Raw genomic sequence first — 24,940 nt, 5'->3', positions numbered from 1 at the left:
CAAAGACATTCAAATTAAAGATATGTCTCTATAGGGGGATTAGGTAGGAGGAGGTACAGCTGACTGAACCCATTAGTGTTCTGGAAGCATCTACCCTTGAGTGAGGGAATGTCACTGTGGTTAAAAATCAGAGAGTTTGCACGCTTCAACCTCACGCAAGCTCCAGCGCATCTCGTGGAACACACTAGAGGACCTTAACTTTCCCCGCGGCTTTCTCTGAATGATTTGATGGATTGTCAGCAGGACAGAACAGGACAGGGTGGGTGGGGTTGGGGTGTGTGTGTGTGTATGTGTGTGTGTGTGTGTGTGTGTGTGTGTGTGTGTGTGTGTGGGGGGGTGGTCAACCTCACCTCATCCTGGTCCAGCATCTGTTGCTTGAGTTTTTCTGCCAGCTGGCTCTGCTGGTTGATCTCATCATCCTGGGAAGAGAACAATAACATCACTACATATAGCAGGTATCAATAGATAGATATTTTGGTGACTAAATCTCAGTATGCATTAATTGATTCTTCCTTGCTGCACAGGAAATATTGTGGGTAGAAGCAATCTATGCTGTGGTGGCATGAGAGCCCAGCAGTCCAGCACGAAGCTAGTTACCAAAACACTGTTACTCTGCCTGACCAGCCAGGAAAGGGGGAAACAAAACTCGACATCAATCTCAGCTGCACTGACCTCTGGGCCAGCTGACGCTCTTCCAGAGGTCACACAGGCAGACAAACACAATCAAAGCAAAAAGGTTTGCTCCTTCCCCTGACTCCCATGTGGGAATATCAGTGTGTTTCAAAGCAGGCTTACCTTCAAAGCAGTATTAGCACAAGGACAGCTGCCTTTGTTTCAGACATTTTGCATTCATCATGTTCTAACATTAAAACCTATTATTCCAAAGCGGCAGAGCATCACATTAATTTATAGTTTTAAATCAGGGAGGAAGTATATTTTATGAGCTCCATTTAGATTTCATTATGAGGACACAGCTTGGCTTTTCCATCCATGTTACATCACATTCTTATTTTGCTTACCAAGCCTCTAATTTAAGGTTGTGCAAAAACCTTGATCCAGGGAACAATAGTGGTTCCCCGCACTGGGTTCAACTCTACAGCCTTCTGGTCACAGATTCAGTTCATTATCCATTTCTCCACAGACAAATATCCCCCTCACCTTGTCGTCCAGCTGTTTGTAAAGGTTGCTAATGTTCTCCTCGTACTTGCTCTTCTCCTCAGAGGACAGCAGGCCCACGGGCGGGGCAAGGTTGTCGATGATGGGCGTGTTATCGAAGTTCTTCTGGTCCTTGGCGCTGAGCTGCTCCTCCTCGGGTACAGCCTCCCCTGAGGACAGAGCATTGGAGGTGTGGTTACTGGGACATGAGGGTAATGGCTAACATCCAGCTGTTGCTGTACTTACTGTAAATGTACTGTGGGTTTTCTATTGTATGCTTTACACTGAATCCAGGTGACACCCAAGAGTTCACATTTAAATTTGTGTATTTCCTTTTAAAAGAGAAAAATACAACTGATAAACAGTGGCTAAATTGCTACACTAAGATAGATGTGTACAAATGGAGTCTAGGATATGTAAAACTATAAGCATAGCACTATGAGTCACCCCCAAAAAAGATATCTAATAAGAACACCAAGCGTGCAATTTTCAACTTCAAACAAAATTTCCACATTCAGGATAGCATTATATGAAAACTGTGCCCTGACAGCTAATATGAAATCACATCTCCAGAGATAAAATGCAATTTCTACAGCATACCAGCTAAAGGGATTATGGCTCTACCAAAAATACTTCTTTTCTGACTAGGTCTATAATGTCGGATTACTGGGCGAGGCACAGTTTTGAATCAATTAAATTAGTTTAAGTGACATTACCAATTGGAGCTTACACGAGTCGTTTGTGTTAGCTCAGCTACTGCAAAGGAAGAAGCTGTAGAATGGGGTGAGGGAGCAAAAAAGAGAGCAATCATGTGCTGAATACCCCTGTGTCTGAATGGGACTCCGGTAAATACATGAAAAAAGCAAATTAATACTGTCAAACACTGATTATGCTGTGCAAGAGGGATAGCGAAAGAGAGGGAGAGAGAGAGAGAGAGAGAGAGAGAGAGACAGAGACAGAGAGAGGGAGAGGGAGAGGGAGAGGGAGTGAGAGAGAGACAGAGAGAGAGCTGGTTTCTACAGCAACCCTGCAGCAGTAGATGGGAGGTGCAGGCGACGCAGTGGTGACAGCGAGTGACAGGCAATGTGAGTGGAGTTGCTACTGGGACTGCAAGAGGAGCATTGTCAGAATGTTAGGAGACAGCTAGACGCGAGAAGGTCCATGAGGAAAACTTTCACTGGGTTCCTAGACATCGACCATGATAACAATAATCCAGTCTCATGTAAACATTTAAGTTCATGTCTGTGAAGCTCCCTACCAGCCCATTGTCAAAGGGGGATAGAGACAATAAGCACAGTCCTGAAGCTAATGACACCTTATGTATTCATTTGCTAGGCAGACATTATATTATATTATATTATATTATATTATATTATATTATATTATGTAAATTGCCAACTTCCGCTCCCAATTCTCACTGCCAGGGCTAAAGTAATCTTACTAGGTTTGTATATAAAAAACCTGGTACAGGAAGGTAACAGTGCTACAGAGGGTCTGGTCTTATAATTTAGAAGCTCTGCTGAAGAGAGTCAGTGCAGCCTCTCTGATACATTTGAGCCTGCAGTCCAAACTGACAGTCTCCCTCGAGGCCAAAGAGACTCCACCGTTCATCTTCATTAAAACAATCATATCAACGATGCCATCCCTTTATTTTCAGGACGGCCCACTGCATATGTAAATATGTGCTATACCCCCAGGCCTGCAGGATCTGTGAGCCCAAACTTCCATCTGCTTCTGCTAGCCCCCGAGGGAGCTAAGCTGTGCATACATAGCCCAGCCCCATGGGGCCTCTTGGATCACAGTGCAAAAATACAATATGTGTTTGACTGTGTAAATGTCAGGCATTCTGTAAACATTCAGTCCGGCTAGGGACTGTAAGTCATATATGAGGATACAAGAGGATACAGTCCCTTCTCAGCATTTCAGTCATCATCAGAGGAGTTACTGCTTCAGAATACTCTGTGTAGCTGTGATCAAGAGTGTGATAATGGCTGTCTCCATCACTCCCTCACTCTTTCACTCTAACTCCCTCTCATCCCTCTCTTTCCCTCCTCCTCTCTCCCTCTCACCATTTCTCCAGCGGTTGAGCTCTGCCTCCAGTCTCTGGATGATGCTCTTCAGACTTTTGTTCTTGTCCTTCTCCTTCTCGTACTTCTTCTTCCACTCCTCTGCTGTCAGCTCGAGATTCACAGACACTGTGTTCTTGATGGTCTTGGCTCTGCCAGGGAAAGAGGGCTTTCCGTTAGCAGTGTGAATAGAGGGACGGGAGAGGGAATAACAGGTGGGTGAAACCCACCAAATGAATAAATTAAAAAAAATGGACATTAAGGCAATGTCTGGGGTGAAGGATGGAGAGAATGATTAAATGGACCAAGGGATGGTTTGTATAAGGTTATGGTGTAAAGAGAAACAGTGTACATTAACACTATTGATATAAGACAGTTTAAACAGGTCTAAATATGTTCCTGATACTTTCACAGGAGATCACAGGGATAACACCTTTAATTGCATGTCACCTATTATACTAAGGCCTAATTAAAGAATTGCATAATGACTTTCACTGCCAAAATGAACACAAATATTACATTGTAAAATGAGTAATTACAACTATGTAACAGAGTTATACTCCTTTTAGACAAATTGGGTGCCAGCTATTTATGATTTCTGTTTATTTCTGTAATGAAGCTAAATTATTTATTAAGTCAGTTAACACTGTACCATATGTGTGTAGCTTGAGGAAAAGCAAGTCTTGACTTGACATGACTAAATGAGATGCAAGAAACATTTTTTGCTTCTCAATATATTCTCATACATTCATATATTCACGTACTGCAAATTACAGGAAAAAATATGAAACAGGCATAGTTTTCCTCGCTGTGATATCCTGCAGGCACTGGCTGACTAAAACACAAAGAAGTTCACTCAGGTTATTTGTAGGTATGATGCAGTACCAATCACTGCAATGCTCTGAACCCTTTGCCATATCTGCAGTTTTAGTAGCTTTTGAACCTAATCTGACATTCATGCCCACTGCAACAGGAAAGCATGAATACTCTCATAACAAGGTGTGTATTATAATACTATATATGTCCTTGGCAGTTAGTTCCTGAAGTGTTACAGTGGTGCTTGTTTCCACAGCCTGTAAAAAAGCCCTCATGTGCCCATTAGCTCTCCCAAGTCCCCTGGGAACATCAAAACAGAAGAGGTGACTGGAGATGGGAGGTGACTCAAGCTGTATTAATAGCACGTACATTAAAGAAAGACACAGCACTGTGCAGACTTCATCATATCTGTGTTCTAGTCCCACAACATGCATGAAAATAGTTCTGCAAACAGGGCAGTAAACAAACCAGACCATTTATCACAGCCACATTACGGCAGAGTGTACCAGTCTGCCTACAAAAGGGCTTTTTCTGCAGCTGGAGTCGGTTGGTCATCTATCTAGCAAGCACTGACAATTCAATTACCTGGGCTTAGCTTTACCAACAAGGTCACTTCCTTAATACGGTCCTCTCATACATTAATGAAACCTGAAACAAACTGCACACCAGGATACTGCATCTGCTCCGTCTCTGTTACTGGATGAGGAAAATGTTCCTCTGATTGCTCCCCCCTTCCCCCCTGTCCCCAAACCTTTCCCTTGCTCAGCATCCAATGACCAAACACCTTGGGACAACTAGCTGTGTGCATGTGCAGGTCAGAATGTCTGCATGTGCATGTGCATGTTTCTGCAGCGGCTGCAGAGGAGAGGCGGGGTCAACATGCAGTCACTGCAGCAGACCCCGCCCCCAATCCCAGTGGAATCGTTCAGGGTTGCCCTGTGTCGAACCCCGACTTTTGTTGCTGCTTTGAAGCTGGGGCGATCCTTTGTTGAGAGGGGAAACAAGATAATACAAATAATTTTTAGTGTACAACAAAACCTTTTTTGTAACTATTGTATAATTAAGTGGTGCCCTTATCCAGCTGAAATTGCTGTCAGCAGACGGCAAAACGGGAGGCACTTAAGCTTGTCTGTGAGCTTCCCGCTGTGTGGCAACCACCAGTAAGACACCTCCCCCTATCCTCCACTCCTTCCATGGAGGAGGGAGCTTGAGAAAAGGAAAGCTTTCCCCCAGGGCATCTGGATGGTCATAGTCCCACACTGACACCTGCTACAGCGTCCAACAGCTCTCAGTGCAAACTGTATCTCTTTCAATTCATCGGCTCTCTCTGATCATCAAGCCTCTGCGAGTTAGCGCTGTACTACATACTCTTATCTTCACACGGGAAGTTCATCAGCAATTTCAATGCAGCAAAACATGAACCTAATGATAGTCTGCTTTGACACCATGAACCTAGTGACGTGAAAGTGTTTTGTTTGTACGGGGACACCGCTAGGCAATCAAATCAAGCTATAAAAATGATGGCTACCTGTTTGATTTGGAGGCCTCCCCACAGTGGAAAAAGAGGACAATCAAAAAAACAGGAAATGGGAGGAACAAATGGGGCCTTTTGTTTCAACACCACCCACTATACACTGCAGTGTTTCCCTCCACATAAAAGACATGGTATCTGTCTTGGGAAACTCGTGGTGGCTTTAAAAGTGATGGTATCAGTCCTATTAATACTATGGCCAAAGATTATTCTCCTGACTACTATTTCCTCCATGTCTGTACCAGGGCAGTGAGACACTGAGATCTGAAAAATAACCCACAGCTCATTAGACCAATCAGGTTGATGGTTGATGTCATCCCCTCCACAGCAAGAGACAGAGTCATCAGTGAAAGCGGCGCTCACCTCTGTCCAAACATCAGAGTGGACTTGGTTTCAGCCTCGTTGAAGATGGAAGGTGAACAGCAGATGATGATGGTGGTTCTGCAGTTCCCGCCCAGGGAGTCCTGGAGGATTCTGGTCATCTTGCTGTCTCTGTATGGGACGTGGGTTTTCTACAACAACAGAGACTTTACTGTTTCCTCTCTGCATGATTTAACTCAATACTGACAATAGTGACAATATTGCTGTACGGTGCTGTAATATACTCCAAAATACAAAATACATTCAACACACTCTTCTAGGCACAGCAAAGCCATGTATTATAATACATGTACATACATACACACATGCACACACATGCACAGACACACACACACACACACAAACGCACACGCGCACACACACACACATATAAACTGTATACTTAAACAATGCCACAGGAACTTTTAATAATACAAATACCTCTGCCGGGGGAGCAATAAAAGAGTAAAGTGTCACAGCGTGGCAGCAGGTTAATAAAGCAGTACGCTGATGTTTTATAACAGAGAAGAAGACTTACAGTTCCCTCCGCCAGGGCAGAAATGACATTCCCCAGAGCGGAAAGGGACTTATTGATATTTTTAGCTTCATCCAACACGGCTCCTTCTGCCCCAGTTTTGCTGACCTTAAAAAGATAAATAACAACGAGAGGAAGTTCTGTCAGCGCAGGAGAGAGAGGACAAATGTTTTGGCATTCCGAGACAAACAGGCCTCATCTGAGTATCTAAATTTAGTGCCAAGACAACTGGACGGGCCTGCCAGTCCGGCTGATGTACAGCCTTAACTGAAGCGAACCAAATCTGCAAGCTGATTGTGTTTAGCGAGAATCTACGCATCTTGGTCTGGCTCACCTTCTCGCTTCCAGCCAGGTCCACCAGGTACAGTTTCCCCGACAGCTTCTTCTCCGTCTCGACGTTCTCCTGTTTGATGTTGATCAGGAAGATGCTGTGGCTCCTAGAGCTGTGTTCGTTCATGTCTGGGGGGAATTGCAAACACACAGTGTGATGACGGCTCATGTCCACTCCAGTTAGTAAAGACATAAGTGTGGATACAGTATATAATCAGTAAAGAAGCTCATCCTTGTGCCTGAACGCTGGATTTGGTATGATCTAGCTCTCAGTGTTATCAACCTCCCATAAAGGCATAATGTTTATATCAATAAGCCACGGTTAGCTTGTGTGCTTCACAGGGGCCCACTAACAGTGCGCCATCTCAGGATACCCACAATGCACGTGTGTGTTACGAGGTGGATAACTGTGTCTGCATGACATCCAGTGGACTGGAGAGAGTACATACTGGTGACAGCGACATGTCGGTTGGCTTTGCCCTCATCGATGACGTCCATCACCTCCTCAGGACTGGACACGAAGCGCTCTGTGCATCCCTGCAGGAGTACACCATGGTGTCACCACGTTCGCCCTGTGCTGTTATATTTCCCTGTGCTCTGGACTGAGTCAGCGTTTAACTGGTTAAGACGGCTCATGAGAAGAGATCGCCATTAACATAAGCGACCGTGTGACTCTGTCAGCGGAGCCTGTATTGTATGTTTATGGACAGCAGTGTGTGAAGACCCCACTCTGGTGAGCTGCATACCTTAACATAGGGCACTCTGTTTTTATCTTCATGGACAGCGAGGTTGGTCTTTGAAACTTGAAATATGAAGAAAAAACATTCATATAGTTTCACAATGATTGCAATCTGATAAATACACCAATTTACAATTCAACTAATTAAAATGAAGTACACTTAATATTCTTACTAATAAACCTGACACTCTGTAAAGAAATAAAGTCATTACTCTCTTAAATAAGTCTACAAACATCACTTATACATGAAGAAAGCTAAGAGGAAGGCCGTCCACACTTACCATCTAGCAAGTCTCTTATTTTGTCCAAGTAGATTTCAAAATAAGAAACCTATACAAAGACAAGAAAAACAAATTACTCTTACTGAGACACATGACCATGTTATTTATTTTACATTTACATTTATTCATTTAGCAGACGCTTTTATCCAAAGCGACTTACATAGGTTACAGTTCTTCACAATGTTATCCATTTATACAGCTGGATATTTACTGAGGCAATTGTGAGTTAAGTACCTTGCCCAAGGGTACAGCAGCAGTGTCCCAGCGGGGATCGAACCGGCAACCTTTCGGTTACGAGTCCTGCTCCTTAACCACTATGCTACACTGCCGCCACTGTTATGACCATGTCACAACAAAAGTAACAATAATTCTGGCATAAGAGCATGCATTTGTGAATGCACAGACCTCTCACATTACACTACAACAGGATATGTTTGTTTCTGTACAAAAATTATGTTTATTATGATATTCATCAGAAATGGACTTAATAGAAGTGCTAGATGCATGGTATAAAATGGTTCTGGTTATCTTCGTCTTGGATTCCAAGAGATTGCACATGGCCGTCAGGATGTGGTTATTGACACTGCTTTCATATAACTGTACAGGGCAGTGTGTAACAGATTAGTAGAAATGAGGAGGATTGGTTATGACCATCTCATACACACACATGCTTCTTTGTCCAATAGATATATTTGATGTGTTATTCAGACACACAGACCACAAGTCTTCCTTTCATCCATATGATGTTCTCTGAGGATATACTGACAGAATATCCTGTCTTCTAAATTCTTGACCAAGTAATGCACCTTATTTTCCCTATCCTGGCCTAAATACATATAAAAGTCAAGCCATGAAACAGTTATATTCTAGGGTTATTCTATTGTTTGTATTGTGTTCTATGGAAAAGAACATATTCCAAGGATAATATTGCATTTGGCATTTATGACCTAAGAAGAAATCTCAACAACCATGCAACTTTCTCAGCAGGTTCTTCAGCAAGAGCAATTGAATAATGTTCAAGCAACCAAACAGTGTTTCTGAAAAATGAATGCAAAATCAGTTCCCACTGGGGTTTATAATAGGAGTTATTTCCTGTACTCTGTTCAAATGGGTATATAGGATCTCTCTGGCCACACAGACATCTCCATTCAGAAGCAAGCTCTGGTGTGTGTCATATGGGCTGCTTCCTGTCCGCAGCATTTGCTGTTAATGTTCTTTTGTTTCAGCCTCTGACAAGAACGAGGCTGTCCTTAGCTAACAGCTAAATCCCCAGCCAGTTGTTGTCTCTGAACACCTCAATGTCTCTGCGGTATGGCAGTCACAGGAGAGTTAAAATGTGCCTGCACAACACACACGCATAAGCTTTTTTTAACAGCAGGGTATACAAAGCCACTGTTCTAATCAGATTCTAAATGTCTGTTATTTGGTGTGCACATGTAGTTGATTATATCAAACTTTGCCTACTTTGATTAGGCAGTTCTGTTGACCTTACTTAACATCAGTGCTGTTTATCTATATTCTTACCACATTGCAGAACAAATGACAACATATAATGCAATGAATCGCAATACAGTAATGAAGATCTGAGGATAGACTCCTTATTCATAGAATATTAAATTTAACATGTACTTTAAATGCCAGGTGCCACATAGCAAAGCAGCTGATTGGGCAGTCTCTGATCTATTCATGCACAATAACATGACTCTCAGAGTAAAGAGAGTTGGAGAAGAGTATGTTTAGTTACAATCATGAGGTATCATGAGGTATCTAGTGCCATTCTCTCTGGATAATGCATTTAGTTAAGTCTCAGAGTAGTCTCGAAGACAGGGCAGTAGACAGTTGTCAATGGAAAGCCTAGCTGTGTCTGTACTGAGGTTAACGCTCCACAGTGAGTATACCTTGATGTGGAACTCCAGGTTCTCGTCCATAGAGTAGATGTGGTCAAAGATGTCGTGTGCGATACGAGGAATGATGCCCATCAGCTGGGGGTCGTGCAGCTTGCCCTGGGAGGGAAGAGAGGGATCCAGCCTTGCACCAAACTCCACACATAACTCTCATAACACATGGTACAGAAATCACCCACAACAGGAACAACCATATGGCACTTCTATAAAACTACTCTGCATAGGCCTCTACCAGATGTGTTATTGGGTGAATATAGTGCCATTTAAGACGTGATAATTGATTCTATAAGCAATAGAGCGCCTATCTGCCTTGGACGTACACTCCTCAGTATATAGTAATGGTTGCAGAATATGATTGCTTTTTGATTCCATTGATGTGTGGTAAATTTCCATTAGACTGACTGTCATCTCCCTCGTGGTGCCATAGCAGAGATCCCTGTAGTAATGACAGAAGGGATAATGACATTTTATTCGCAAGACTTGCTGGGAGCTTTGGGCAGTTACCATGGCACCTGCAGTCAACTGATTTGCTGCAATCTGGTGCTGATTTATGGCGACGCGAGCAACACATCAAAATACATGCGTATTGACAGCCTAGGTTTGCCTGTGGTAGAAGAGAGAGCTACTGGTTGAACAGTCATTCCGCCAGTCACACCACACAATTACTGTGGCTTATACTCTATTATAATGCATACATTTTAGTAGCATTTTCAGGTTGACGCTTATTTATGGTATTACTGGCTATTCTGTTTGTTCTTGTTGTTCCTGTGATATGTATTATATATATGACAGATCTTTCCTTTGCCAAGACAGGAAAAGACCAATTTCCTAAAGAATGAAAAAAGTGCTGAATATTATTTCCTAGTCCAAGTGATGCTTATGTCTCTCCTCAAAGAAAAGAGTAAAACCCCTAATCATATGACAAAAATTCCATTTGATAATATTCCTATAATAGTAATCAACCTGCACACTGCAGAGTGTATGAAGCACCACATGGAGAGAGAGTTACGTTCCAACAGTGACATAATTCCAGTGTGCACAGCAGTGGTGTGGATAATGGGATAAATACTACCATGTGAGGGAGCAGATAACACTGACGGCCAAGTTCTTTACATCACGCATCGCTAAACTGTAATCTCCGCGCCGCCCGCAAAGCCCTAGCGAGATCCGTTCTCCAGCGTAACAGTCCGCATGGTTCGCTCCCCTGTCGTAATCTGGTTTTGTAATGCTCTTACACAGGAGGAGAAAGGGAAACCGTTTACAGCTCAATTCTGTGGCAAAAAAATCTCATCTGAGAGCCATACTGAGACAGCCAGACTGATTTAGGAGAGAGGGCAGGGCTCCACTCCAAGCCTGCATTGTATTTAGGTTTAATGGCGGCTGAGCCATTGGGTTACCTCAACCCCGTGACCTTATACCTGTGTAATAACATGTTAACATTACTGTACACAAGTATAACGCATGTTATCCAGTATTCATCGCAGAGAAACCTCAGGTCTTAATGTTACTACATATATGTATATAGATTACATCTGTAGTTACTCAGACAGAATGCTGCTGTAATGTAAGGTTACTACATATTATTTCTTCTGCGGAACAAGAAATCATCCCTTCTAAGATTCCACAAAACTCTGAGCACAAGCTGCAACGTAGCTGAACAGAAAAATCGATGCTTGTGAACAGCTGCAAATATTAATCATCTGGTAATGCTGAAGGCAACCAGCCAGTCATCTGCTTGGCGTTGGTTTCTCTGCCTCAGCTTAAAGTGTTAGAAACAAGAATGCTTTCAGAATGGCCTTTCATGATGTGCTTTGTTTTCTTGGTGAAGAAACAATGAAAGATTTTTTCGAGCACCACAATGACTGGCTGCGGCCAGGTTTTAAGAATTGGGCAGAACTGAAAGGGCCATTGTGTGTGTCCAGTTATCAGGATGGGCTACCGGCATAACAATGTACCCCCATGGCAGCCCTGATACATCTACAGTTCCCTCCTGTTCTGTTTCTAGCTCTCTCTCTCTCTCTCTTTCTTGCTCTCTCTCTCCCTCTCGCTGTGTGTGTGTGTGTGTGTGTGTGTGTGTGTTTTCTCCCTTTCTCTGTCTCTCTCATACTGTGAAGAAACAGCTCTGCTTGCAGTAAACCGTTATTGATCACCGCCACTGGTATGAGGACTTTTCTCTTTGACTCTCACTTTACACATGTAATCTAAAAAAAGAACAGTCAGTCAGCCAGGCCTACCTCCATGGTGTGTGTCTTCCCTGAAGAGGTTTGGCCATAGGCGAAGATGGTGCCATTGTACCCTGCCAGAACATCTGAAACACAGCACAAAACAAAGGTTTTCATTTCAACTGATAAAGTTTCACAAACTGCTGAAGTACTGCTGACCCAGAAACCTCTTCCGAGTTTAACTTTTTAAACCAGTTTGTATCTCAATTCTTCCCAAATAAGTGAGCCACAAAATAAAGGGCATACGAAGAAATCTTGATGCTTGTGCTTTTTGTATTCATGTTTTGGAAAGACCACAACAAGAAGTTATGATTTAGTGGAGTTCATTTCTGTATACGTAAAAATATCAATGATATGGGACTACTTGCGTTACTTTGCAAGCACACCTACTACCACTTGAGACAAACCAACAACCAAATAATTTTACAAGAGAAGTGCATTTTAGTTCACCTTTGGTAGAGATGACGTAGGCCTAAGGCAGGTCAACAGAAACACAACTAATGACACTGAATCAAAACAAAGCTTAGCTCAAACAACACTCAAGGACATTCACAAATGATATACTTTTCAGAGCATGACTAGAATAGATTTAGTACATTATTAAGTTTTGGTAACACAATTTATAAGCCATTCTTATGAAGGGCTATGCAGTTATTCACACATAGTCTACATAGCATCTCCAAAAATGTGCTATAATGCTTTATAACTGATCTTACACTTACTGTGAATATTATAGTACACTGGAAGCAGACTAAACCTTGTCATGCTCATTATTTTAAACACAATGAACAAAGCCAACATGGCCCAGCCTGCATTGGTGGCCTACCTTTGACAATCTGCTTGGCACAGGCATCGTACACTTGCTCTTGGCCTGTGTTCGGAGGCAGAACTCTGTCAAAGACATACGGCTTGCCCTGTTAAAAAGAGGGAAGAGAGACACTCTCAGGTGGCACATCTCATTGTACTGTGTTCCAAATCATTTTGCCTGGTCACTCGTCAACAGACCAGAAAAATTCAAATTCAAGTAAAATTCAAGTAATGCAAAAATTACTGTTCATAAAAAAAAAAACCCGTTCCTTTCCCTATTCAACAGTTGTGGAACCTGTTTGAAGAGTGACACTGCATGCAAAACACATAAAACGTCTACAATGCATCAGAAGTGGTGAGGATCATCCTGAGAGCATTTCAGTGGGTATGAATGTGTCTGGATTGAATGCAGTCAGCAGAGTGAAAAATTTAAATATCCTTGAAGCCGCCATAAATTGCGCAGTAACTGCCCGTCTCACTGACATTTTCAGATTAAGTGACCTGTTATTAAAAGCCCACACTGATGTGACGGGCACACTTGCTCGGACTGCCCTGATACTACACTCCCACAATGTGACTGAATCACCCAGCGTGTTAGGTGCCACTCCAGACTGGGCATCAGCTGCCCTGAGGGAAAGGAAGAGGCGGGCCAGCAGTGTTAGTCCTGATAGCGGCTCATGACAGCACATACGACTGGGCTCAGAGCAATCAGCTCTGCATTGTGAAAGATGAAAGAAACTCACATATGGCTGTAGTACCATTCATTGAAAATCATGCCACTGCCGGGAGCAATATCACTCTTAAAAGTTTTTTTTTTACAGTCTCAACAGATGCAGTACATCTTTAAGAAATATGTTAGGTTGTGCTATTGCCATTGCTGTAAAACGGACATCAGGACAAAGGACATCAATCTCCATTGTTAAAATCTAACAGTATAGCCATGACACCAAATCCCATGCAAACGACGGGAAATATGACAGTAATCCTCTCCTGTGTGTTGCGGTCTGAATCAGTGAAAAAGCACAAAGCTACGTAAAACCCTCAGTGTGGGGTGGCGCTTGCTGTCCTTATTAGGCTTAGCCTGCACTTCATCTGCTGGTCTATTCTTCCCCCACAATGCCTTTGCCAGCCCATCAGATATCTGCTTTTCTCCTAATGTGCTCTTAAGAAGTGCAAGAACATTTTAAACCTGCTATAGGGAGGTGCAGGGCCGATGCATCTTGCTATTGAAGCCCCTGCTCTGCTTCCACTGAGCGAGAGCAGGAGTCATTTCTCATAATTAATAATAATATTGGGCTCTTCAGACTCCTTTCCACAGAGGTGAAGTCAACAGGGCTGGGTTTTTGATAGTCTGCTGCAGCATATGGGTATTTGGTGAAGTGTGTGACCATGGTGCTGACCACTTCTCTGTGAAGCTAATTCACACTTATAAGCCTTAGGCTATACAGTCTGCTGTACACTAAATCCTTTTTCATTTTATGAGAGACAGTAATAGACAATTTCCACATTTCCATTATGGAAGAAAATCATTTTTTTCCATAATGACACCCAAGAATTTAAATTAAAGTCTTTTTGGCCTATTGCTGCAATGGCACATGCATGTAAATGAGCAGCTGTGGATCTGTGTGTCTTTGTGAAAACGGCATAAGCAAAGAACATCCACAGTAATATTTTAAATGTAAATATAACAAATATCTGTAAAATCTTAATACAATGTTTGAGAGTATTGGTTTATATTTCATTTTGAATACACATTTATTCTAAGGATGAAGTATGCCATTACTGATTATGTGAGAACTGAATTTTAATTAATAATAAATATATTTACTGCTGTTACTGTTTTAAATGGACGTGTACGACATTAATTCGACATTAATTTTACTGCATGACATAATTTATTCTCTTTAATAGTGCTCAGCATTTCCTTTATTAAATCTCATGAAACTGCTCATATAAACTCAATATAAAGCTGAGCTCAATAAGCTCAATATAAACTTCAATATTTTTCAACATTTTTCTAAGACACTTTATCTCAAGCAGCAGGTTACTGTGCTCAAGGTGGAACTGAATGCACAATCATGGTTTTTAAAATAGTAATTTAAAGGAGTATTCGTTTTGCAAAATGTGTAAACATAGAGGTAATCTATCACTTCAGCTAGTTGGAGCTATAGCACAATTCAAGATCAAGATCAAGATTCACTTTATTGTCCCACACTGTAGGAAATTTGGCTTTGGCTTCCACCCATGAGAAAACATTCCACATACGTGAAGACAGGGTAAGACAGCTACAGGGAACAAAAAAACATATCTAAGAACATAATAATCAAAACAAACAATATAAAAGAGAAAAACATACACTGATGTTAAATAGATATTCAATATGGTGACCTTTCAACATGGAGGAGCAGCTCCGCCAGTCTCACATGAGGCTGTTAGACTGTGAAAGGGAGAAGGCTGCTGGAGCTGCCTGGGTCTGCACCACCATCTCCCTCTCTTACAGCATCACCGGCAGGCTGGAGAGTACTGCTGACTGCAGCACTCCTCTGCTACGCTGCCAGCATGGAGCCCAGAGGACTCGGCACACACGCATGCGCGCACACACACTCCCCTCCAAACACACATTCACACAGCACGGAGCCCAGAGGACTGAACACACAGACGCGTGGCACATACATACACACACACACGCACACACGCACGCACACATACACAATCACACATACCTCATCCTGATGATTCCACATTTAATATAATTTACTACACACACACATTCTCAATCAGGGCCATATCAAACATTAATGAGGTATGCTCTCAGCTCCTCAGCTGAAACCTATTCTATTTTCTCTGTTGTCATAAAAATATACAGTAGATATGTACAGGCAATTAGATTGGACACGGAATGCATCCTTGCTTTTACTGAAAGTCAACCTGCAGCCACTTTTTAAAAATGTACACGTTAAGGCTTAAATTGTTCATATCTTCCAGACAGCATTTTAACGGTTGTTGTGTTGTTGCCTGATATATGTCTTTGGCTTTGAAATGTTCCTGTCATGGCTAATAATTCCCACAGAGAACAGTGACTCCTTGCCTTTTTAGTATTGATTATGCAGCCAGAGGTCAAGGACCCAACAGTGAGGAAAAAAGCTGGCGTTCAGACAAGGGCCCGGTATCCATGGAAACCACATCCTGCAGGGGGAGGCCCATTCTTATTGGAAACATAGCAGCTCCAGGTATCCCACAGCAACTCCAAGATGAGGGAGACCCTGTCTGAGGAAATGACGGCTCCTTCCCTCTAACTTGGGAATCTCTCTGAGCTGCCTCGTTAGTCCCTCTACCAAGGCCTCATTCTTTTAGTCTTGTGTGTTGGTGAGACCTGCATTCCATAAGGAGCACAACTGTTTGCAAAGAAGCTTGCAATATAATTCTCACTGTACCCTTATATTACCTTCAAGGCTTATAATTTTGAACTCACAAACACTGCAACAACACTTTGTACAATCACACCCTCCACCAACACACACAGACACACAGAAAGCACACATTCTTACTCCTGACAGTGTATGGAGGCAGCAACTCGTGGAGAGGTACGCAGGACTAAGCTGTGTTTACAGTGCAGAGAAAGATGCACACTATTCCGATGAACAGAGAGTGAAAGACTCACCTTTCCATGGCTATGCTAAAAGCACAAAGGGTTTGATTCTGGTCTCTGTGACTGACTGGTTCCCTTAGATGCCTCATGGAAATCAGAAATGGCAATGTTAATTCCATTCATTCGTTTGGTATAATGTTGAGTAGTGATATTATCATACCAGTATTAAATAACTGACCCCATAATAATGGCGATACAGGAGACTTATTGGATATTTGTTTGCTGCTATTGCTAGGAATTGAAATGGTTGATGTCCTACCATTTGTGTGTATCTGACAAATAACTTAAAGAATTTTAATCAGTCTGCTTGAAAATCAACAAGGGTCTTTAAATTAATAAGGAGACGTAATTCATATTTCAAGCATCGGTTTAAGAGCTCACAGATTCACAGACTCTAATTCCACATCCATTTTCACATCACAGCACGACGGCCCTCTGGGGCCAGCAGGACAGCGTGCGGAGCCCCTTTTGGGGAATACATATTCACACAACGTCCAGCTCTCCCCCCGTACTCTCCTGCTCCGCAAATCATATTTAACGAGAGAAGACTGCCGTCACCATGGAGACGCAAATTGCACCGCTCTGACCATGCCCCACCAAAGCTAACAGTTAATTCCACCAATAACGCTACAGTATTTAAAGCTGTGAAACATCCCTATGCCTATGAATACAAACAGTGTGGTCAAAGAACATGTATTCACAATAGACTCCAGCCCTGAAAGGATGGCTGCTATTCGCGGTTCCTAAAATTGGAAATTCAAAATCAAATCTCAAAGTACATTTTTACCTCTTTTGTTATTCTAACAACCTTTAAATTATACATTGCTGATCGATGAGTTTAGAGTCATCTGGAGGGTCTCAAACACATGAAAAGAAAGATGAAGAGTAGAAAAGACAGAGAAGTGGCCCATATAACATCATGTAACAGCAGAGGTACCATGTATCCCACCACAAAATGATCTACGATCCAGGAAAAATCTACACCGCAATTTCAGGACCCCTAATGAAAGAAAATCCTAATTTTTCAGAGATAAGACTATCTGAAGGGAATAGCATAACAGTGGCATTGATTGACTTGCCAACTGTGCTGCTAATAATTTCTCAATAAATTAATAATGTGGCTAAAATAGGGATGTATTTAAATGAAAAGCAGTCTGTGGCACTATTACACAATTACATGTACATTAGTATACATTGCAGTATCCCACAATTTCAATTAAATAAGTTACAAATCTACATCTTTGACAAATAAAAAAAAAATAGTTTAATGATGATTACACTCTGAATTTTAACATCAACTTGAGTATGAATATATGAATCCCTATTGATCAGTGGAGTAATTAGTTCTGTTTACAAAAACAGGAAGGAAAACAGCCCAGTTTAAATTATGCATGTAAGTGGTCTGATTAGGCAAAATGGTGATGCTACATATAATGAACTATTTGCATATGATGTTCACAATTCTGTTTACATACACACACACATTTTTATCTAAGAATTGCAGCTACATTGTAATACATTCTTCATTACAAACATTTTGAAATTATTTTTTCATGTTCATATGAAAGATCAAAATACTTTCAACATTAAAATCATGAAGTATGCTACAATAGTTGGAGCAGTTAAAACACATGTTCATTCTTTGCTTCCTGACCTGGTTTTGCATCTAAGCAGACACACTGCATCAGATGCTTTCTGTGGCCACAGTCATCATCAGTTCTAACTATTCTTACTTTTAGTATTTAAGTATCTTTTTTGTTTGTTTTCAAAGTAGTTGACCTACATCTCTGAAGAACTATGCTGTTAGGTAGTTACTAATAGATTTAATATTATTATTAAATTTAGCAATTTAGCAATTTTCTATTCCTAATTTGCAACCTGAACTATTTTTTTTTTCTTCAATTAAAAAATGTAACATTGAGAGCTTTTAACAAGCCTTTGGTATTCCTGTCTATTCTTTTGTCCTCTTTTATTAGCACTTTGTTAATTATAAAGATATATATATATATATATATATATATATATATATATATATATATATATATATATATTAAATTAGGAAAATATTTAATACGTTTTAAATATAAACTAACAGGGAGTTATATTGATAGAGTATTTACATGGATTGTGTTCAGAACTCCAGCAATGAGCATAAGTTTCAACTATGAATTATAAACTCTTACTGGTTCCGGTCGGCTTTTGGTATTCTATAAAGCTTTCTATAATCTCAAATGTTTTGCCTTACATCTAAATTGCTTAATTTACCAATTTATGTTCTTTACGCTTGGATTGGCTATTATTCCCACCAGGCTTTGCACTTAGTCCAGTCAGCCAAAGCAAAGACACAACAGCACAACGCAAGCAAAGACACAAAGAGGGTTTTACGCTCCCATTAATTATTGAGCAGTCCTTAATATAGTGAATTCATTTAAATGTTATCGTGATAATATATGTGTGTAATTGAAACCGTGAAAAATTATGCAGGGATTCATTTTTGGAGGATATTATCACGGACCCCCAAAGATGAACCTCCAGCGAAGAGATTGATGCCAATTAAACATGCTTAATTTAACGGCAATGAAAGATCTGCATATGGTAAAGGATCAGTAAAAGCCTTCGGGACATTTTAAATGTCTGCTGTTGAAAAATGTATTGCCCAATAAACATAGCTTATAATGTAACCACAGCATAAATTAGGGTATGTGCATAGCCTGTTATTTTAAATAGAATATGACCCTTGCAAGACTAAACCTTTTGAAGCTTTTTGAGCGAAAGGATTACATGCAGATATAAAATGATTTTAACAAAAATTAGTTATGTAAATAGAAGGCATATGTCAAGGCCACGTGCCAGCAGCAAAAGATGGAATTCAGTTATTACAATACAAATGTAATAACTTATCGCACAAGATGTGATGTCATCAGACAGGTGCATCATAACATCATAAACAGCATGCTTATTTGGCATGTTAGAAACATTACGTTACATTGCTATTTAGCTGATACTCTTATCCAGAGCAACTTACATAAGTTACAATTTTACATGTTACTCATTTATGCAGCAGGATATTTACGGAGGCAACTGTGGGTTAAGTACCTTATCCAGGGGTACAGCAGCAGTGCCCCAGCAGGGAATCAAACCAGCAACCTTTTAGTTACAAGCCCTGCTTTTTACCACTATGCTACACTGCCACCCCCTACACTGAGAACACACTGCAGCCCAAACATCCACCCCTAACACTACTATAGAATCATTGATCATTATTTCATTAATGAACAAAACTGAGTGCCTCTTCATTAAAGTCCCTGCCTGTTGACAGCCTGTAAGTACACTGGCTTGGATATGGCCAAACACTGAACAAACGTGCCGTCTAAAGTCAACTGAAGGTTGGCTAATTGTTCACCCTGGCCTTGACTTAGTCCCCGCATTGTCACAATCCTTTCACCCCCACATAAAATGTCTGTTTTTCTGCAACACTGATCTGTTTGTTTCCCTCTGGCAGAGGAACCCGGAGTCTCTCTCTCTCTTGTCTCAGATGAGACGGGACACAGCTGGAGTGTTGCAGCATTCGAGCAACACGGGGTGGGGGTTGGGGGGGGGGGGGTGCATGGCACAGAGGGGCTGGAAAACAGCTGAGGATGGGGGAATTTAGGCACGGGCTGCCGCCGCCACCAGAACAAAACCAGGCCGCTCCGCTGAGCCGGAAGCTCGGCCGCTCCCACTCGCCTGCTCTCCTGAGTATGGCGGGGGAACACAACAGCTTATCAGTGACTGCTCCGCCAAGCCTGTACTTTCCCCTGCTGCTTTTCCATTACCAGCAGCCTCACAGAAAAAACAGCGCTTATTTACACCACATTTATTCACAGGTGGCCAGCACACCCATTTTCTGCTTCCTACTCCACAAAGGTAATGAGCTTGTGAAGCATGTACTGCATGTTGGTTGGATAATGGATAAGCTGACATAAATGAGAGAGAAAACAAGAGATGAACTGGACTATTCCCTTATGGCTTGGACGTACCCAAACACCATTTGTTTTATCTCTTATTCACTGAGTACAGAAAACAGATCCATTTGTCACGAATGGCATCATGGTGTGAGACTCAACATCTATTAAACATGGCCCTGTTTAAGAGTGATTTGGAAAAGTGAATATTTCTTGCACACTTGCATTTGTGCAAGTGTCAGTGTCTACCTTGGCCTATTTTCTGATTGACAAACTTGCTGATAGCTCACCTCACGTGATGGATGACAAAGAGGAAAGTGTTTTATGCAGTACCTCAAAATTTATTCATACCAAAAAATGATGACTTAGAGGCGTGTGTGCAGGCAATACTGACAATATTGACATTATCTGTAAACCATATTCTGTTTCACTGTGTAGTATTGATAGTATTAAAGTTGTTCATATTTTAATGTAACTGTACAAGTACTGTCTGCATTGTTGTAGACCTTCTCGGCACTGACATCTACTGACATCCAAGTAACTAAAACAGGCTTTGACAACAAAGTGGAATATTTTTAGGGAGAGAGAACTCAGCAGGATGGGGGGCAGCTGAAGCCATGCCTCAGTGTCAGCACCCATATGACTCTTTTACGCGGCATCACTATGGGCGACTCCGTCCTATCCTATTGAGAATCCGCAGCCTGACGTCATTTACCACGATCCTGGATTTTTCCTTTCTCAGGACAGGAGTGCACCTGACTCCTGTGAGTCCTGTAGCTGATGCCCATGTGCAAATAAGGCCTCACAACTGCAGCGTAGCATAGCGGTAAGGAGCAGGACATGTAACCGAAAAGCGGGGTTAGATTTGCCCCTTGTAGGGGCATTGCTGTTGTACCCTCATGCAAAGTACTTAACCCAGAATTGCCTCAGTAAATATTTAGCTGTATGAATGGGTAACATATAAAAAGTGTAACCTAAATGCCAATAATGTAATGCAACTCACAGAAGACTACAGTATTTGCTGCTGCATTTTCTATGGCACTCATATTAAGCCTGGATCTACATACACTTAATCTAACTACAGGCACATTTGATTGAAATCCTGACCGTGGAGCTATATTAATGATAATGACTAAAATGAACCATGTAAAGGGTTAATGTAATTGAGTTGAGGGTTAATTTTCTTTTGCTAGTTATTTCTGTCTGTCATAATGAATAATTTAGAGATAACCATTACCAGTGATGTGATATCTCCATTGATGAGAGACTCTGGGAGTGACAGTAATAATCAAGACCGCCATGGCAAATTTAGAGCATGAAAAATGACGTCTCTGCATTCACACAAACCCTGCCTCCATTTCTGCTGGTTTTCCTCCAGCATGTAACCATATTTATATTCCTTGTTTCTAGCACCTCCACTGCTAGCTAGTTTGTTTCTGAGGAAAAGTGGCTGCCTTGTAGCAATGTCCTGTCATTAATATTGAGCTTGCAAGGGACAGTACTGTAATGAGGTAAAACATAAGGTAAGAAACACCTGAAACAGGTTTCACTCAGGTGATGTGACTTCATAATAAGCCATACCAAATGATTAAAGGTAATTCGGCAAACCTTCATAAAGTGGATTTCAGTTTGTTATGGACAGATTTTGTTATTAATTTGGGTCAATTCAAATCTCAGAAAAATAACCGTATCATTGCCATTATTCAGACCCTTGTTACAGCTCTTTTCCAACACAACCTTAAGCCCTCTTAGAATTCCATGTTACAGGTTATCACATATCACATGTGTACTTAAAATAAAACAATGATTTGATTTTTTTTAACAACTGAATGAAATACTAACATGTTTCAAGTCACCGTCCTCCTCGAGATTTATTATTTATTAAAGGGGAAACAAAGTCTGTAACAGACGCTTCCAGTTCAAGGAATTTATGAGTTATGTAAAACAGGCCTGGATACAGGCAAGGGTGGGGCCAGTGTGCTTCAGTGTTACATACAGCAGATATATCGTTAGAAAAGGATTTCTTCGAAATACTCCAGGTGGCCTGCAGCGTCCTGCACCTTCCACTGCGTGTAAATAAGTCGAAAACGCATTTCAATTCGTATTTTAAACTGCGTTGAATTTGTCATAATTCATGAACCTCACGTTGCGCAGTTTTGTGGACGTATACTGTGAAGATATCCAGAATAATACTAATTAACATTTTGATCAGCTGATATGGCGTAAATAACCACGTTTACGCTACAAAATTAAGTCCAACTGAACTACAGACACCGCCGTGTTCGGGACGTGCACCACAAATGGCAGTACCATGCCAGCAGGCTCCCTCTCCCTCTCTCAAATGGCATCGCCGTGGGACTGTTTTGACAACGATGCTGCGCTTGCAGAAAAAATAAACAGGGATTGGCAACAGTTTAGCCACCTATTTTTACTTTTTTAGGATTGAAATCCTATTTGTTATCTTTTCTCTGTTAAATGTATGTTAACTGCTGTGGGTGTCATGTAAATTACATTTTAAATAACATTTAAAATGTAATTTATTTTTCAATATGATTAATGCGATTAAAAGTAACGGGGAAATTTTGAATTTACTGTAGGTCGGTGTTTGATTCCAATTTGGATTGTTCCTCTGATTATGCTTTGAACAAACACCATTAAAAGTAATTAGTACTTCAATAGGAATAAAAACAAGTCTGGATACACCCATATTGAGATGCTTGACAACACAGCTCCCTCGAAGAAATGGTCAACCGAGTATTATCAAGTTTTTCAATTTGCTAGGTATAATACCATTAAAACATGCATCATCGCCTTGAAAGTAGCTTTTCCTGTGTTGTATATCATACACATATGACATGGTGCCAGTTTGCACAAAGCAAGCTGCGCAAACTGTTACCTCTTCGGCGCAACGTCCTGTATTAGTTAACCTTTGCTGTTTCAATCTCGAAATACTGATCACCTTAACGTTGTGTTCACAGATGACAAATTATTTCACCAGAATCCTCGAAAACCTTTTTACAATGCTGAATGCATACCGCTGAACTGAATGACTTACCGTTATGACCACCGTGTCGTCGTCCTTGAATTTAGGGATGTATTTGTCTCCTCTTGTGATTTCTGCTTCATTCAATGGCCTGAATCGGCACATTACTTTCACGCCGCACTCGGCTGCATCCGCCATCTCAGTCTATGCGGAGAGGTCAGAATTACCAGAAAAAAACTTTCACTGCCAATTCAATGCAAGCAGATATTTCGCCAGGTTTGCACGGGAAGACATCAACCGCAGCACACCATTGCCATTCGTTGGTGATCAATTGAAGCAGTCCATTCTAAACAATCATTCGTGGGTTTTTCATTTAAGACAATATGACTAATTATCAACGTCTCTGCAAATACCGATTTTTTTCGTGGAAATCGACAGCGGCATAAGACTGCTTTTTATTATCTGAAAAGATGATGACCACTACAGAGTTTAGAAACCGCATCGTCCTGTGCGCTTTGCCATCCTGCATCAGCACCAAGCTTGAACCACTTTCTCCCTGGCCCCCACCTCCCCCCGCGCCACGAATTACGTCACTGGTTTGTGCATCTTATCAACAGTGAGACAACCACATCGGATTATGGGGCGTGTAGTCACCAAAGAAAAAGAAACAGAACAATATACTAGCTATTGGGTGCCATTATGAATTAAATATATTTTGCAACTTAACAATCCAACACCGTTGCATGGCAACATATATTTAATTCATACAGCGTATTATATGCAGAGTTAGTTTTCCGTTTTTATGTTCGTTTTTTAGGGATCTCATCGTAAAATGTTTAACTGTTGTTAAATCCCCTACAAAATGACAGGTATTTAATATAGGCCATTTCACATTTCACCCTAGTTGCGCAAATAAAGGTACGAAACTCTTTTTGGAATGGCTTGAAGTGGCAAACATTCATTGCAGTTGCCTGCAATCAGAAGCTGGAGGACAGGAAAAGTGTTTTCACCACGGCACTCATCCTGTTTTTAAAATGCCATGCCAACACATTGGTGGTATCTTAGAAAAGGAAATCGCATCATTAAAGGGAGTGTAGGTTGATTACAGCTCATTAATGCAGTGCACAATAACCATATTTGTGCTTTGAGGCAGATACGGGACATTCCTGACCCAGAATATAATTCGTGTTTATTGATTTTAAACGGGAGATTGAAAGTAAACCCTTAGGAACGTTCACGCAGAACAATTGCCCAAAACTGCGATCTCATTTTGCTAAGCCAGTTGTACCCATTACATCGCATTCCTCCAGGCTATTAATACCTTACTTTATAGCAGTTTTTCAGCTTGTTCCTTATTCTGTCACTTGTTCCGAACTCATGTTCTTGTTGCTTCGGTGATGTGAGATTTTCTCTTAAAATGACAGCCTTGAAGGTTTAGGCAAAAGCATCTGCCAATTAAATGATCTGTTTTTATGCTTTTCTATCAACCTGCTGTACAGTTACAGTCGCCTGGAGACAAACACGAGCACCATCTGCTGACTGTTTCAGGGAAACTTCCTAGAAAAACACTGTGAAGGTGAAATCAAACACAGATAGAAGAACTGCAGGACTGACAGAA

The 24,940-nt window shown here is 41.3% G+C and overlaps 1 protein-coding gene across 1 annotated transcript in view; it reads right to left on the bottom strand.

Annotated features, from left to right (window-relative positions):
• LOC118785713 (kinesin heavy chain) overlaps nucleotides 1-23,837 on the bottom strand; it is a 34,908-nt gene extending 11,071 nt beyond the window's left edge. The window contains exons 1-13 of the mRNA XM_036540593.1: nucleotides 23,395-23,837; nucleotides 12,766-12,853; nucleotides 11,952-12,025; nucleotides 9,712-9,816; nucleotides 7,814-7,862; nucleotides 7,540-7,595; nucleotides 7,243-7,330; nucleotides 6,798-6,922; nucleotides 6,467-6,571; nucleotides 5,932-6,080; nucleotides 3,225-3,373; nucleotides 1,159-1,325; nucleotides 351-419 (exon numbers count right to left, since the gene is read on the bottom strand). Coding sequence (XP_036396486.1) covers nucleotides 351-419; nucleotides 1,159-1,325; nucleotides 3,225-3,373; nucleotides 5,932-6,080; nucleotides 6,467-6,571; nucleotides 6,798-6,922; nucleotides 7,243-7,330; nucleotides 7,540-7,595; nucleotides 7,814-7,862; nucleotides 9,712-9,816; nucleotides 11,952-12,025; nucleotides 12,766-12,853; nucleotides 23,395-23,520 — 1,350 coding nt within the window. The 5' untranslated portion in view covers nucleotides 23,521-23,837. The remainder of the gene's footprint in view (nucleotides 1-350; nucleotides 420-1,158; nucleotides 1,326-3,224; nucleotides 3,374-5,931; nucleotides 6,081-6,466; nucleotides 6,572-6,797; nucleotides 6,923-7,242; nucleotides 7,331-7,539; nucleotides 7,596-7,813; nucleotides 7,863-9,711; nucleotides 9,817-11,951; nucleotides 12,026-12,765; nucleotides 12,854-23,394) is intronic.
• Between the last annotated feature and the right edge of the window lie 1,103 nt (nucleotides 23,838-24,940).

Source organism: Megalops cyprinoides, chromosome 11, assembly GCF_013368585.1.
Source record: "Megalops cyprinoides isolate fMegCyp1 chromosome 11, fMegCyp1.pri, whole genome shotgun sequence".
NCBI lineage: Eukaryota > Metazoa > Chordata > Actinopteri > Elopiformes > Megalopidae > Megalops > Megalops cyprinoides.
Note: the sequence above shows the minus strand (reverse complement) of the source record. Positions and strands in the feature narration are given on the sequence as shown.